Raw genomic sequence first — 16,250 nt, 5'->3', positions numbered from 1 at the left:
CATTGAGAGGCCTATGTTACCTCATTGAGAGGTTTATGTTACCTCATTGAGAGGCTTATGGCCTATGTCATTAAAAATTCATAAACTACACATACAGTGTGCTCTTGATCATTCCCCACCGGTCTCACAGATCTGCAAACCTGCAGCACAACTGGAAATGAAAGGTGGCCCTAAATCCAACATAAAAATGACCCCACCATGAAGATAATATTTTACTTTGTCACTGAAAGCCCCTCCAGGGGTACATGTCTTTTCTGCTGTGATATTTACTTGGCCTGAAGCTCCCTGGTCTCTCTCTGTCTATCTTATTGGTGATGTAAAAGGGGAGTAAGGGCTGGCACATCTCAAAGGACTTGTCTCTCTTTTCAACTCTACTTCGACAGGAGGCTCACACCCTGTGTGTGTGTGTGTGTGTGTGTGTGTGTGTGTGTGTGTGTGTGTGTGTGTGTGTGTGTGTGTGTGTGTGTGTGTGTGTGTGTGTGTGTGTGTGTGTGTGTGTGTGTGTGTGTGTGTGTGTGTGAACTGGTAAGGCTGAATCAGAGAGCTGCCAAACGTGTTGCCAGGCAACGGTGACATGCAGGAACATTGTTTTTATCGCCTGTGGGCACGTAGTACATGCTGCCAGAGCGTAGGTGGCTTCCTGGGTGGGCAATCATTCTGTCCCTGTTATATTTTAAAAGCAGTCTTTCTAAATCTGAATATGTTTCATCTTTCTCTCTCTCTCTCTGTCTGTCTCTCTTGCGCTCTCTCTCTCTCTCTCCTTGTCTCTCTCTCGCTCTGTCACTCTCTCTCTCTCTCTCTCTGTCACTCTCTCTCTCTCTCTCTGTCACTCTCTCTGTCACTCTCTCTCTCTCTCTCTGTCACTCTCTCTGTCACTCTCTCTCTCTCTCTCTCTCTGTCTCTGTCACTCTCTCTGTCCCTCCCTCCATCTGCAGCACAAAGCAGGGGTTTGAACTGAACTTGGTGAGGACAGACTTCCCAGTTATCACTGGAGGTCAACTTATCATTGGTAATGTTATGATAAGGAAAAACAGGAGCCATTTCCTGCTAGACAGGATATTTAATTTTTCTTTGATTAATAAGGGACTGTTAACTCACATAGGGGCACTAGAGGAGCCTCCCAGTCCCTCAGACACAGACCAAAACTTAAACTCAAGTGCTAATCAGTGTATCTTTGTTATACAGCATTGCCACTGGGGGAAAATAAACATACTTACTCAGTCCTCTTTGTTCTGGGTGGGACATAAGGCAGCAACAATATTCTACCACTGGAGTCTGTCTTTGGCCAAATCTTGTGGCCTGACCCATGAGGAGGGAAGTAAAGAGGGAAGAAAATTCATTCCATCTCACGGATACACCGCAAAAAAAGCCTGGGCGTCGCAAAACTTTCAGTTCGAACCACAAAGTGAAACTGAATAATAGCACATGTCCAACCTATGAACTTGAAGAATGTCTCTTTTGGTCGTGTTCCCCATCTTTCTGTGAAAGGGTACGTGTGATGTGTTTGTCTATGGCGAGGGTCAGGACTGGAGCCAGTTAAACTGGTGTTTCAGAACCTGCTGTCACCAATCACCAATCACTAAGCAGAGCAGAAAGGAGAGGAGCTGGACTCCACAGTGCTAGAGGAATGCAGTGTTATGTGGAGTCCCAAATGGCACTCTAATTCCATAGGGTATTGGTCAAAAGTAGTGCACTAAATAGGGTCATTAGGGATGCTGTCTTATTAAGCAGCTGTGCTGTGCTGTGCTCTCTGCTTTGCAGTCTCCACACTAATGGGATATTAAAGTTGTTAGAGAGACAAGGAAACGTTAAACACAGTGAGTCCACAGTTGGCAAGCAGATATGTACCGTATTCTCTGCACTGTCTCATGTGGAAAGAGCGAGTGGAGGGTGTAGGAAGTGAGAGATGAGGGAAGGGAGGGAGAGAGTTCTCCTTTTTCCTTCCTCAGCCCCCACAGTTTTCAGCAGATAAAGGTCACCGTTGCCTAGGTGACATGGCAGAAAAAGGGAAAGTATCTGGGCAGTCTTTTTTGCCTTATTCCTTCCTAAGCTGCAGATAGAGAAAGAGAGAGCAGAGCAGAGAGAGAGAGAACAGAGAGATCTGAGAGAGCATAGCAGAGAAAGAGCAGAGAGAGAGAGAACAGAGAGAGAGCAGAGCAGAGAGAGAGAGAGAACAGAGAGATCCGAGAGAGCATAGTAGAGAAAGAGCAGAGAGAGAGAACAGAGAGAGAGAGAACAGAGAGAGAGAACAGAGAGAGAGCAGAGCAGAGAGAGAGAGAACAGAGAGAGAGCAGAGCGAGAGAGAACAGAGAGAGGAGAGAGAGAGAGCAGAGAGAGAGGCGAGAGCGAGAGCAGAGAGAGAGAGAACAGAGAGAGAGAGACAAGAGAGAGCAGGGAGAGAGAGAGCAGAGAGAGGAGAGAGAGCAGAGAGAGAGAGCAGAGAGAGCAGAGAGAGCAGAGAGAACAGAGAGGAGAGAGCAGAGCAGAGAACAGAGAGAGAGCAGAGAGAGAACAGTGAGAAAGATAGCAGAGAGAGAGAAAACAAAGAACAGACAGAGAGAAACAGAGAGAGAACAGAGAACAGACAGAGAAAACAGAGTGAGAGAACAGAGAACAGACAGAGAGAAAAGAGAAAGAGCACAGAGAGAGAGCCGAGAGAGAGAACAGAGCAGAGAGAGAGAGCAGAGAGAGAGAACAGAGAGAGCCGAGAGAGCAGAGCAGAGAGAGCAGATCGAGAGCAGATCGAGAACAGAGTGAGAGAGTACAGAAAGAGAGCAGAGAGAGCAGAGAACAGACAGAGAGAACAGAGTGAGAGAACAGAGAGAACAGACAGAGAACAGAGTGGGAGAACAGAGAAAACAGACAGAGAGAACAGAGAGAACAGAGTGAGAGAACAGAGAGAACAGACAGAGAGAACAGAGTGAGAGAATAGAGAGAACATAGAGAACAGAGTGAGAGAACAGAGTGAGAGAGCAGAACAGAGCGGAGATGGAAAGCCACAGACATACAGTAGATTATTTGAGTCTCTCCTCTAACAGAACAAAAGGCTGTGTGGAGGGATAATACAGTGGGCTTTAATACTGTGGGACAATTCAAGTGAACTACATTCCCTCTAAAGCTGCCTAAATATGTGAAACATGCAATAATGAGCTAGCTAGGCCTTCGGAACCCAAGGCTATGGTGCTACTGCTGGAATGAGTGGGTTGTATTTTTCCTCATTCCTACTACTCAAGAGCTATGTCAAAATATTTGCAGGAGGTTTATAGGGGAAGTTTGTCTTAGGAATGATAGATAGCCTGTATGCAAAACCGTCACGTGCCTTCATGAGTTCAGCCTGGGAAAGACATTGGATGTTGGTTTAAGCATAGTGTTAGAATACATTTCTTTAGAGGTCATTGTGTGTGCACACCTAATAGTTACACAAATAGTTGCAGTATATCAAAGCTCAATTGCAAATAAAGACAGGTAAGGCAAGTGATTACAGTAAAGAGGAAAAACTCGTTTATTTTGCCATGAATTTCACACTGTGAAAAAAAATCTGTCAAGTGTACAAACAATGTTATAAAAAATTTAAACATGACAGAAAAAATGAAAGCAAATGCACATTGAAAGTGTTTATAAAGAAGTTTCCATCATTTTGGTGAATGCCTACTGCAAGCCAGTCAGGGAGAACACACTACACGTAAGCGAGCTGAATCCCAATAAAGGGGGAAGAGAGAGGGGGCAAAAAGAGAAATGAGAGAGGGAAAATATGACACTGAACAATCACTTGGAGGGGCACTCACTGTTGACTGTTGCCAGGGTAACTTATGTTCTAAAATGAACCCTCTTATCTGATTGGTGAGGAGAAAGGTGCAGTGTTCTGTGGGCAGGTTGGTTGGTTAGGGGGTCGACATCAGGAGGGAGGTGGGTTGGGAGGTGGGATGGGAGGTAGGAGGAGGGTTGGGAGGTGGGAGGTGGGCTGGGAGGTGGAAGTTGGGCTGTGAGGAGGGCTGGAAGGTGGAAGTTGGGCTGTGAGGAGGGCTGTGAGGTGGAAGTTGGGCTGTGAGGAGGGCTGGGAGGTGGAAGTTGGTCTGTGAAGAGGGCTGGGAGGTGGAAGTTGGGCTGTGAGGAGGGCTGGGAGGTGGAAGTCGGGCTGTGAAGAGGGCTGGGAGGTGGAAGTTGGGCTGTGAGGAGGGCTGGAAGGTGGAAGATGGGCTGTGAGGAGGGTTGGGAGGTGGAAGTTGGGCTGTGAAGAGGGCTGGGAGGTGGAAGTTGGGCTGTGAGGAGGGCTGGGAGGTGGAAGTTGGGCTGTGAAGAGGGCTGGGAGGTGGAAGTTGGGCTGTGAGGAGGGCTGGGAGGTGGAAGTTGGGCTGTGAAGAGGGCTGGGAGGTGGACGTTGGGCTGTGAGGAGGGCTGGGAGGTGGAAGTTGGGCTGTGAGGAGGGCTGGGAGGTGGAAGTTGGGCTGTGAGGAGGGCTGGGAGGTTTGGGTGGCTCAAATAATCAAACAGGAATGTGGAATACAAGGGATTGAGGCCATTCACTGAATCCACCTAGAACACATCCTGCCTGGGAAAATCTATACAACTGTTAGCTTTTATGTTGACCTTGACAATGATTTCATCATGCTAAACTGTACATGTCAATATTTTGGCCACCCAGACAGACAAACAGACAAAAACATCCAGAAATCAACTACTGGTACAAAACTGTGGATGCAAGTATTTAAGACATTCTCTTTGTTGGTCTTTGGAACTCTCCCCTGTCATATTCCCTCCCATACATCAATGCCCATATGGTGAAGAGCACTGCGGTGTCTGCCTGCCCTTTATATTTACAGGAGTCAGTTAACTACACATCCTCTTCCTCCTCCTCATCTTCACACTCACACTACACTAAAATGTCAGTATTCTGATTTGAGATCTACATGCTTAGCTTGTATTTTTCATGCAAGTCTCCCATTGACATTGATAAAGATGTACACAGAAGTCTGAGCTACATACACTCGTCTCAAGTCAGAATGTTGAATATTTGAGTGTGGGACTTAAAATAAAGCAGATATGCCTCATAGCAGAGTCGACATTTAAATGTGAGATGTTACTCTACCCAGAGTCCACCTCTAAAACAAACACATTCCCACCCACTGGCCACTTACACTCTAGGTAATCTAAAGTGTCCATCCGTATACTGACTCCTAACTCCAGACCTCTGACCTGTTTACCTCACTGACCATATGGTTGGAACAGGTTGCACTTTGGGAGAAACTGAACTGTGCAAAAAAAGCAGACCAAAGGATAAACAATCAAATAGAGCATCTATAACAAGGGTCATGCATGATTTACCCTTAAAAAGATTTACATTCATTTACCTGGAAATGAATGCAGGCAGAGAAACTATAAATAAAGTAAAGTCATTTTTGTATAAATTAAGATTTATGAAACATGATACACTGGAGCAAGATAAGACAAGAATGTATTACGTTTCAGTTTTGGTTAGGAAGTTAACAAGATGCTCTTGGCCAGAGAAGTTCATCATGCCAATCATACTTGAGTCCCCATATCCATGGTACATGCTCTGAAGAGTTCAGAATAATCTTCTAGGCAAAGTAGAAAATGTATCCATCAGTGATCCAACAAAACAATACTGCTCATTGGAATGACTTGGGAACAAACAGTAAATAGTGTGCAAGAGCAAACCCTTCAGGGCTGGATGCAATCCGTAAAGGAAGCTTAACATTTTAAAGGTCATTTCCGATTGAGCCGACGTATGCAGCTATTACCGTGAATGCAGTCTCCGCGAACATGGAAACATTGCCTTTCAATTTCAATCACGCTGTAATCCTGATATTCAGCACTACAGATTGAATCGAGCCCTTAGTGTCCAACTGAGCTTGAATTAGCATTTTCTTCAGTTCTGTGTTGCATTGTCCACTTCTCTTCCTTGATTATTGTTATTTTGGGTCAGGAGAGTGTAGTGACCTACAGCAAGAATGGCGTTGGGGGAGGCAGGGCGAAAGGGGGTGGTAACTTTACATCGGTAGACATGTCAGGACATGACCCTCCTTCACCCTCTCCCCAACTCCCCTCTCAGACTCAGCTGGTGCTGGCACTTCAAGTCCTCACAACACGTAGTGACAGCTAGAGCCAGGTCTCACAGCAAACTGCCAAAGAGGAACTTCCAACACCCATTACAACGTTTTAAACCCCAAACGCCTACTAGGTGATGGGGACAGGAAGAGGAGGGGAGGAGGTTGTCAATCTCTGTCTTTCTCTCTCCTCTTCCTTGGCGAGGGCAGAACGACTGGAACAAGAAGAGTCTAAAGTCTCAGATACACTAGGGAGAGAACTGTTTATGGATCAGCTGCTCATAATCAAGCTGAAGAGGAGTCTCTGGTCACTATCCTCTCTCCCCTCATATGTATCCTATGTCCAAACAGGTGCTCCTTCATGCTATTACATTAAAGGCCCTGTGCAGAGAATGTTTCTTCTTCTTCATTTTTCAAATTTCATATCACAGAATTATCAGAGTGAGAAGAGCAAAGACATAGTCCGTAGTACAAGTATTTCATGATTGAACGGAAAGAAATCCAGGCTGTGTGAGTGTGTGACTGACTGATATGTTGATGGGTCTTCATGGAAGGCTGAGACACACAGGCGCGGTATGCCGATAGTACACTGGGATTAGCGGGTTGTTGGATTTTACAGTACAAGCAGCAGGTTGCTGGATTTTACAGTACAAGCAGCAGGTTGCTGGATCTTACAGTACAAGCAGCAGGTTGCTGGATCTTACAGTACAAGCAGCAGGTTGCTGGATTTTACAGTACAAGCAGCAGGTTGTTGGGTTTGTTTGCATGAATAACGTCCAAACCTCTCTCTCAGAAACGATATGACATCATTGACATCATTCTGTGTACAAGGTCCTCTCAGGAGCATTGATGGTTCTTTAAACGTCTGTAAACTCACAGTAGCATTAGGGTGGATCGTGTGTTTTCACACTTATACAATGGTTCAGTTGTTTTCATGAAGAAAATTAGAAAGTCTTATTTTTTTATTGCACAGACAGGAAGTTAAAGAGTGTGATTCTATCTTCACAGCTGGAATCCAGTGGATGATGCAAAACAGAGAAATCTGAGGGAAAAGGAGAGAGAGAGAGAGAGACAAAAAAAACATTAGACAAAGTGTTTAAGAGGTCATGGAAAATATCTCTGCTTTTGCGCCTCGAAAAAAGGCTCAAAAGTAGACTATTTAGCATATTTGCTAAGATTCAAAAGTTCAGGGACAGACAAATCCCTCAGATAGGGTCTGGAGTCTATCTTCACTCCTTTACTGTCTCCCCTAACTCATTCTCTTTCTCCCCTCAGTAAAAAACTAAACTAAACAGACACTGCTTTGCCTGCTGTGGCATTTGCACCTGTTCCTCTAGAGACTTGTCAGAGATATCATGCATTAGGCTAGAAGGCTAATGGACTCCTTTGTGAAATTCATCCACTTTACTGCCATTCCCCCGACACAGTTAGGGTTCTTTTTATCGCTCCCCCAAATCTAAATCCAGATAGATATTTCAAATCTGACGGCCTTTGACTTCTGCTCTGCATCTTATTCTGACTTTTCGGTTTTAAAAGCTTTTTTTTTTCAGCATTACACCACAGATGGTTTATAGCCTTGGGAAGGTCCAATGTGTAACGAGAGTCTAATATCCATTTTAAATACATATCCTCCTCCCCCATCTCTCTCGCCTTCTTCCCATGTGGCCCTATCTTGAGGGGGAAGCCCAATCTTACAACTGGCTGTGGTGGCTAGAGGAAACGCACATACAGGCACACACATGCAAACACGCACACACACACACACACACACACACACACACACACACACACACACAAGTGCATAACGGTCACTCCGCCAACTCTGCCTCCCAGAAGAGGCCTTTCTCAATTAGGCTTCCAGAAAAGATCCAGGTCTAGTGATGGGGATATCTGCCTGGAGGTCATCGCATAGCGAAGGATGAATAACAATAAGCAAGCATCTCTATCCTCTCCAATGCATGAGTGGAATGAGCTAGCTGACTGATAATGAAATCCTCATTTCAGATTTTGGAGGATTCTATACCCTGGAATTCCCCAGTCCTTACCAACCTTGGATGTTACAAAATGGAATGATAACAAATGGGATTTTATCAGTATTGGCACCCTTGCGAGACAAAAGCAGATCTCTGAACAAAAGCATGAATTGGCTTGACACCAGATACCTAGTGGGGCTGTAACCAGTACAAGCCAGCAGGATGGACTAGACCTAATAGAGGGAGAGAGAGGAAGGGAAAAGGGAGGGATGAAGAGAGAGGAAGGGAAGTGTAGAGGGGAGTCCCCCTGGGAAGTGTTGAGCAACCAAAAAAGTGTGAAAACAGACTAACTGAAGAGATCTGTTTTTCACCCTCCTCTCCTCCCACTATTTTAGTGGCCAGTAATACGTCAGTGTCACTGTGTCTCTGTGTGGAGTCACATTATGACTGTTTACAGAAAAATGGGCACCTACACAAAAAAGAGGAGCAGGCCTTACAATAAATCAGTGACTGAAATCTGAAATAATTGTACACCCAAAAGCAGTATGTTGCATTGGTCTAGTCTAGAGGGTTAAAGCTTTCACTGTAGTCTCTGTTTCAGAGATGAGTCACTGAAGAAAAATTTGCACTTAAGTCAGGGAGCATTTCATCAAAGGAGAGCAAAGAATAGTGGAGCGGAGAGGCGCATCAGTATCCCAGGCCGATCAATCTATTTATCTATCCTTCCCTCTCTGTCTCTCCCCTCTCTTTGGCTCATGAGCTGAGGGCACACAGCCATTTCACCAAGGTCTGCGAAATGAGAAGGTCTGCCAATTGTGTCTGCATGCGTGTGTGTGTGTGTGTACATGTATGCCTGCCTTTATACGATCGTGTGTGAGTGTGAAAGAGAGAGTCGGATTATGACACCAGGGTCTCCAGTGTTCAGAATGAGCAGGGTTGCCAATGGTCTGTGCTCTACATCCGTCTGGCCTGCTTATCGTCAAGGAGACAGAGAGTGGTTACTATAAGGCTTTGCAGATACACACAGACAGACACAGACAGACACAGGGGAGAGGTGGGGGAGACTGGGGCTGCTCAGAGAAACAGTAAACACTCACTTCCTGTCCAGGCACTGTTATTTGTCAGGGCCGGAGTGTGTGTACTGGCTGTGCTTTGCTTGTCTGCATGGCTGTGCAGCCGCGTTCTCTCTGAAAGACATGCACCGAAGCCTTACTCCCTGTTACCACCCTCTGCCTTCTCCTCATCTCAGTAACTCCAGACTGCCTCTCTCTCTCACCTCCCACCCAGAGCACCATAAACCCATCAAAAAGAGGCCATTGAGAGTGGATTAGCCTCACCAGGATGTTGTAGCTTGCCGGCATGTAACTTGTCTAATTGGCCTCCCCGCTCTCACCCCCCTCAGACAAATTTCCCCCACAGGGACAATAAAAGTTTTCTATTCTGTTTCAATTACCCCCTGTGTGCCTCCTCCTTCACTGCCTCGTGCAGGTTGAAGTTTATTGTCATGAGTCTTGTCCTGTAGGCAGAACGGAGTGATTTCCCCTTAGGCCAGCCGCAAAGTCAAAATTGTCTCGCCCTAACCCTGCGGTCTCATAACTCTCATGACCTACACATACAATCCCCCATCCTACCACTCACTCCCCTCTCTCCACACAGTGGTCTGGTGTATTTAGTTTCTCCCTGTATCTGTGGTTTTCACTGGTATCAACAGACACAAATCAAATAGCGGCGGCTGCTTGGTTAGTATTCAAAGCATGCAGTTCAGCCCTGGCCAAAATCACATGGCAATCTAATTACTCTATCAATAGTCCATTTGTGCTTGATTCAATCAGGATCTTTGTAGGGTGATGGAGGAAGAATGGGATTTGTATCTACTGGCTACTGAATGAAAACAGCTGCCTTGAACCTATGAGCTGGGAATTGTACTTATATCATCCCAGTATGTGACAATGAGAGCTCAAAACACAGCCCAATAGATATTTGACAATGAGAGCTCAAAACACAGCCCAATAGATATTTGACAATGAGAGCTCAAAACACAGCCCAATAGATATGTGACGAAGAGTGTTCATTATAAAAACTGACAACAAGAAACTGTCTTATGCACTCAGCTCAGCTGAGAATATTTGAAATCGCTAGGACTCTCCAGTCTGGACTGCCTAGAGTATCACTAATACATTATGCATTCCATCTCATTCCTCTACTGACAGATAGTAACAAACAAACAAACAGACTACACACAGAGAGAGAGAGAGATCTCCATACCTCATGAGAGGGGGGTTGGGATGGAGATGTGGGGTTATCCCAGAATGCCATGCAGGTCAGGCTGGGAGATGTTTCCAGGTGCTGACGAAGGCAGTGGGGATGAGGGAGTAGGGTACGGTAGTGATGCTGTTCCAAGCATCCAGCGTCGGGTCATAACAGTCCAGAGTCTTACACCGCTGTGTGCCAAAGTAGCCCCCCACCACATACAGTTTGTTACCTGACGCTACGGCCTGGCAGCTCATCCTCTTAGCCGTCACGTCTCCCACTTTAGTCCACTGGTAGGTATCGCTGCTGAACTTATAGGCCGAGCACGCCGAGAACTCTGTGTCCCCGCCCATCACAAAGATCTGATTGCCGAGGACGGCGGCGGCAGTGTAGCGCCAGGGCTGCGGGCAGGAGGCGGGAACCATCCAGCAATTCTCCTGCGGGTCGTAGCACTGCACCTTGGGAAGTTTGTCATGGGTGACGCTGGTTCCGCCAAAGGCGAAGAGTTTCAGCTTGACGCTGACCACCGCCGCGTTGCTCACGCCTTCCCTCAGCGGCGCCACCATGGTCCACTTATTGGCCGCCGGGTCAAACTGCTCCACCTGTTTCAGGGACACCGAGGGTGAGGCAGGGAGGCAGCCGGTGCCGGCCGTGTGTCCTCCAACCACGTACAAGCAGTGTTTCAGCTCGGCTGACCCGTGGCCGAAGCGGGCAATGAGCATGGGCGCTGCCTTGGACCACTCCTCATGCACAGTGTCATAGACCCACACGTCTTTGGACACACCGTTCTCTGAGCCCCTCCCGCCGGTCACGTAGACATTACAGCCGATGGCACAGGCGCTGAACTCCTTCCTGGGGCTGGGGATGTCCGCCTTGGGGATGATCTCCTTGGCCTTCTGGTCCACCAAGTACAGCTTGTCACACATGAAGGTCTGTCCTCCCAGGAGGAACAGGGCGTGGCTGGTCTTCCTGGGCCGGGCGCAGGGGCTGTTCACCACCCCGTCGTTCTGGAGGATCTTCAGTTTGCAGTGGATGGCCTCGTCCACCAGCTCCTTGCTCTTTAACTGGGCATTGATCAGCTCCTCTGTGGACACGTTCTCCATGAGGAAGATGGCGGGGAGCAGTGCCAGGCGGACGGTCTGCAGCAGCTCCGGCAGGTGACAGTGCCTCCTCTCCAGGTCGTAGTTGACCCAGTTGAGGGTGGCCTCATAGACCAGCCTCTCGTCCTCTGTCTCCAGCTCCTCGTGGGACAGGAGCTGCACCACCATGTCTTTGGGGAGCTGCAGGAAGTCCTCTGTCTTGCAGATGGCGGGGAAGTTGCTGAGGCACATGGCCCAGGACAGCTCAGACAGCTTGGTGCACTGGTGGGCGTCGGACAGCAGCAGCATGCCCAGGCAGTTGGACGGGTGCAGGTTCCTCTCCAGGAACTCGGCGCAGGCGTCCCGGATGTCCTGGAACTCCAGCATGTCCCCGGCCTCCAGCAGAGACTCTGCATTCTCCTCGTTGATGACCACGCGTGAGGAGTAGACGTAGTCTAATAACAGCTCCAGGACCTCAGGGTGGATGGAGTCCCTGAAGTCAACCTCGCTGGCCTGGCTCTCCCGGAGACCTCCAGAGAACATAGCCTGACAGACAAACAAGGGGGTGGGAAACCAAGAGTTAGCGGATTAGCATTTGGTCCAGCTAGTGTTAGCATGGCAGCTAAACGTGACTTGTTTTCCAATGGCAAACACTAACAGTATCCTGCCTTGGGTAACAGTGTCTTTACCTGGAAGTAGCGGCTGCAGGCGGCCAGCACGGCACGGTGGCAGGGGAAAGAGCGGCTCCCGGCGTGGAGGAGGACGTCGGTGAAGAGACGCTGCTGCCTCAGTGTGTTCAGGTGCATCAGGACGCTGTCGGCGTACGACGACTTGTGGAACAGGTAGATGTTCATGGAGCCGGTGCTGGCACGCGACTTGCGGTTCTCATGGACGCACACAGACATTTTCATTGAATCCTGGAGAAAGAGAACAAAATTATGAATTGTATTTGCATTATTATACTGTATAATAATCAAGTAATAGACATAGCCAGTGGCATGAGTGATTCTAAAAAGAAAACCCATACAAACATATGGAAACCCATACAAACATATGGAAACCCATACAAACATATGGAAACCCATACAAACATATGGAAACCCATACAAACATATGGAAACCCATACAAACACATCATAGAAAAATGCATGATAATATATTTAAAGCATTGGGATGTAGCCTACAGTTCAAAGTCCTTTTTCTAACCAGAATCCCTGAATATAAATGGAAGCTAGCCCAATCAAGCCAAACCCTGTAAGAGTGTATTACTCATCTCTACACAGTCCTAGGGAAGGGTAGTGAGTCTCCATCACATTCTCAGGATGCATCCCAATTGGCCCCCCATTTCCTATAGAGCCCTATGGGCCCTGGTCAAAGTGGTGCACTATACAGAGAATACGGTGCCATTTGGAATGCAACCTCTCAGTCTCATTTTGATTTCAGGCAGGGTGTGTGATATGATCAATATCAGCAGGGTCGCTCGCTCCCTGGGCTGGGATCAAGAAAGCAATGTCTGTCTGCCAGAGACGTTGATATGACTGGGTCAGGCAGACAGATAGCTGCTGTGCTGGATGATGTCATGACACACACACACACACACACACACACACACACACACACACACACACACACACACACACACACACACACACAGTCTGATCTGATGTCTGGGGCTGGCTGGAATCTGTCAAATCGTTGCCAGGTGTTCAAAGTGGACCAGGGATATAGAGAGAAGAGGTGGGGGGGCTAGGCAGGGAGAAAACTTGCAAAAGTAAACAGCAAGGCATGTGTATCCTATAACTGTCCGATCCATGCAGGAAAAATAAACCCTATCACTGGGCCTAATGCCAATTTAACCCCTCAGTGTAAACAGCCGTCATCTACAAGTGTATATTCAAATCCAATCAGTCCTAATTGTCATGTAACCAATACAATGCCGGCGGTCCCCGACTGGCTGTCATCGTCTCTGTGCGAGAGGTTAATTGTGTTGTTAAACCCAACGCTCCACGGAACTAAAATTGTGTTCCTTGCCGAATTTAACCGAATAAGGAACATTCATGACACATCAGCAGCTATGTTGGCACTATATCACACCTGATGCCCTCCGTTAATCTCGTTACACCGGGAGCAGCTGTGAAGGGCACCCAGGGAGACCATTCAGAATAGACCGGGTTTAATCAATGAGAAGACAACACAATATAAGGGTTACAATTGCAAGGGTTGATTTCTTTTTTTTCTTTTTATAAACATCACCTCAGTGTTTCTAGATGGGATTGGCTTGAATATATTTATAAAAGACGTACACATGCTAAAAGTCCTCTTCATGCCCTAAAAATAACACGTTAGGCTATATGATCTCAATCTTTGCTTTGTCTTGCTTCTCTCGTTAAAGTATGCTAGAATATATGCAGCCAATTAACATGATAATGCAAATGTAAAAACACAACGTTCCCTCTGAATATTGTCCTCTAAATTATTCTAATATGACATCTCCTAGACAGACATTTGAGGAATTACTTTAATAAGTGTCATGCTGCAAAATCCATTACAGGATGGTGTCTAGGCTATGTTCTTAAATGAGGCGTTTCCACAGAAAGACAGAATAATGGTAGATGTGATCCTCTTAAATGCTCCATGAAAGCTCCTCCGTGCATGGAGCCTATATCACAACATCAACAATAATGGCAATAACAATTCTCAAATGTGAAAAATACAAATAGGCTATGTGCCATTCCTACCTCTTTGGGTGAAAGTAGGAGTTCAATTGTGTCTGCTTTATCCCTCGAACATGCCACTGCTGGAAGAGTAGCCACGATGCTGGTTCAAGCAAGCCACTTGTGCTTGGGAGAATGCGCGTCTTGGGTTCCTCAAAAAGGAATAGCCTTATTTGGAAAGGATCTGGACAATATTTCTATCCCTATATAGATGTCAATGGACTCGACTCATCCAAATGTGTCGTTCAGTGATGAGATCTCCAGTTCAACATTCGTCGTTCCGTCCAGTTTGAAGGAATAAAGATAAAGGGTTGCGCTCCGGGACTGACTCCAGACTTGCTTCTGATCCTATAGGAGTTCTATGTCGATAGTGCATACTGTGCGCTCGGTTGAGTCGGGTCTTCCCTCCGTAAAATCAATGGGTGTGTTTATAGTGAGGAAGGGGGAGGAACGTCCTCGTGTCGAGGAAGCGGAGTGGGAGAGGTAAAGCTATGCAAAGTAGTCTAGTGTGATGGGAACGGAGCAGCAGCAGCGGTAGGATGACAACGGAAGGGAGAAGTAATAAAACAGTAAAATAGTCAGTGAGAAAGAGTCTGGCGTCTCAAATCTAAGAGTAGTACAATTTACTCACCTGTAGAACTGTGCCCTTTATTACAAACAGACGCTCAACAGACAAATTGTATCCTGATCCGTCAGAAGGCCTAAATAGCCCATAGCCTACCTCCACTCTGTAATGTAGACGTGAGTTCAGATTTGTTTGCACACCATACGAGGCCTACTGGATGATAAAATGCACACAATATGATTTATATTAGGCTACATTTGATTTCCATGAAGTCAACTTCCTTAATGGGAAACGTCACCATTCTCCAACTTCATAGTCATCATCTCCAGCACCATCCCAACATCAACATGTGAAATTGGTGCATTTCGACGTTTTCTACTAAAACATAGAGGAAGATAAGCGTTTCCAATGACATCATAGGTGTGCCTCGTGATTTTGATCCATTTTGAGTAGGTATTGCCTACTAATTGGTTGATGATGTCATTAGAATCACATATTTCTCTATCATAGGAGTGTTTCTGGATAAAAAAAAGAAGAAGAAATGGAATGGGGCTAAACACAGGCAGAATCTTAGAGGAAAACCTGGTTCAGTCTGCTTTCCACCAGACACTGGGAGATTCATTCACCTTTCAGCAGGACAATAACGTAAAACACAAGGCCGAATCTACACTGGAGTTGCTTACCAAGAAGACTGACTCAGTTAAAATATATGGCAAGATTTAAAAAGAGTTGTCTAGCAATGATCAACAACCAATTTGACAGAGCTTGAAGAATTTAGAAAATAATAATGGACAAATATTGTACAATCCAGGTGTGGAAAGCTCTTAGAGACTTACCCAGAAAGACTCACAGCTCTTAGAGACTTACCCAGAAAGACTCACAGCTCTTAGAGACTTACCCAGAAAGACTCACAGCTGTAATCACTGCCAAAGATTCCAAATGATTCTAACATGTACAGACTCAGAGATATGAATATTTCAGGGAGACATTTCTGTATTTCATTTTCAATAAATGTGCAACATTTCAATTTTTTTTCACTTTGTCATTATGGGGTATTGTGTGTAGAGGGGTGAAATGTGTTTTGTTACTTTAATCCATTATGAATTCAGGGTGTAACACACTAAAATGTGGAATAAGACAAGGGGTATGGAATCCTTTCTGGGGCGCTTGTATGTGTGTGCCAATATACACGTGACCAGAGGCCTGGCCATGACCCAACATAGTCTAGTGTACAAATTATGTGGAATAGATATTTTGCCTGCCAGGGTCTTTACACCTAAATGTGTTCATATTTGTAAAATATAATGGACAGACAGACACGGGACAGTACGTTTAGATGGATATAGGTCATTTTGGCATGCAACATTGGCCAAATTTCTAACGTTTTACTGCTTGAAACATATTGTCACAGATAATTAATCCACTTAGAAATTGTGAAATGGTGAGATATTGTTGAGATTGATGTGAGACTGAATGAAAACTTCATTAGAGTCTGAAACAACTTTGTGAAACATGACTGTTTTTGTGACAACATCGCCACTTGCTGGAGAAAATGAAAGCTTGAGAAAAGGTTGATTCTAGAACGTTCAAAGAGCAAGGAGTCA

The 16,250-nt window shown here is 46.1% G+C and overlaps 1 protein-coding gene across 1 annotated transcript; it reads right to left on the bottom strand.

Moving 5' to 3' along the window:
• Positions 1-6,873: 6,873 nt before the first annotated feature.
• Positions 6,874-14,492, bottom strand: LOC109868417 (ectoderm-neural cortex protein 1). The gene is made up of 4 exons (XM_020457971.2): positions 14,106-14,492; positions 12,057-12,284; positions 10,304-11,913; positions 6,874-7,107 (listed from the first exon to the last, which is right to left on the bottom strand). The coding sequence occupies exons 2-3, from the start codon at positions 12,276-12,278 to the stop codon at positions 10,360-10,362; spliced, it is 1,776 nt and encodes a 591-aa protein (XP_020313560.1). The 5' UTR covers positions 12,279-12,284; positions 14,106-14,492; the 3' UTR covers positions 6,874-7,107; positions 10,304-10,359.
• Positions 14,493-16,250: the final 1,758 nt, after the last annotated feature.

The sequence above is a fragment of the Oncorhynchus kisutch genome, linkage group LG23 (assembly GCF_002021735.2).
Source record: "Oncorhynchus kisutch isolate 150728-3 linkage group LG23, Okis_V2, whole genome shotgun sequence".
NCBI lineage: Eukaryota > Metazoa > Chordata > Actinopteri > Salmoniformes > Salmonidae > Oncorhynchus > Oncorhynchus kisutch.
Note: the sequence above shows the minus strand (reverse complement) of the source record. Positions and strands in the feature narration are given on the sequence as shown.

Bases quoted from the DNA above. Each gene is read 5' to 3' on its own strand.
- LOC109868417 (XM_020457971.2), bottom strand. From the start codon at position 12,278: ATGAAAATGTCTGTGTGCGTCCATGAGAACCGCAAGTCGCGTGCCAGC. The intron at 11,914-12,056 runs GTAAAGACACTG...TTTGTCTGTCAG, and splicing joins CCTGCAGCCGCTACTTCCAG to GCTATGTTCTCTGGAGGTCT.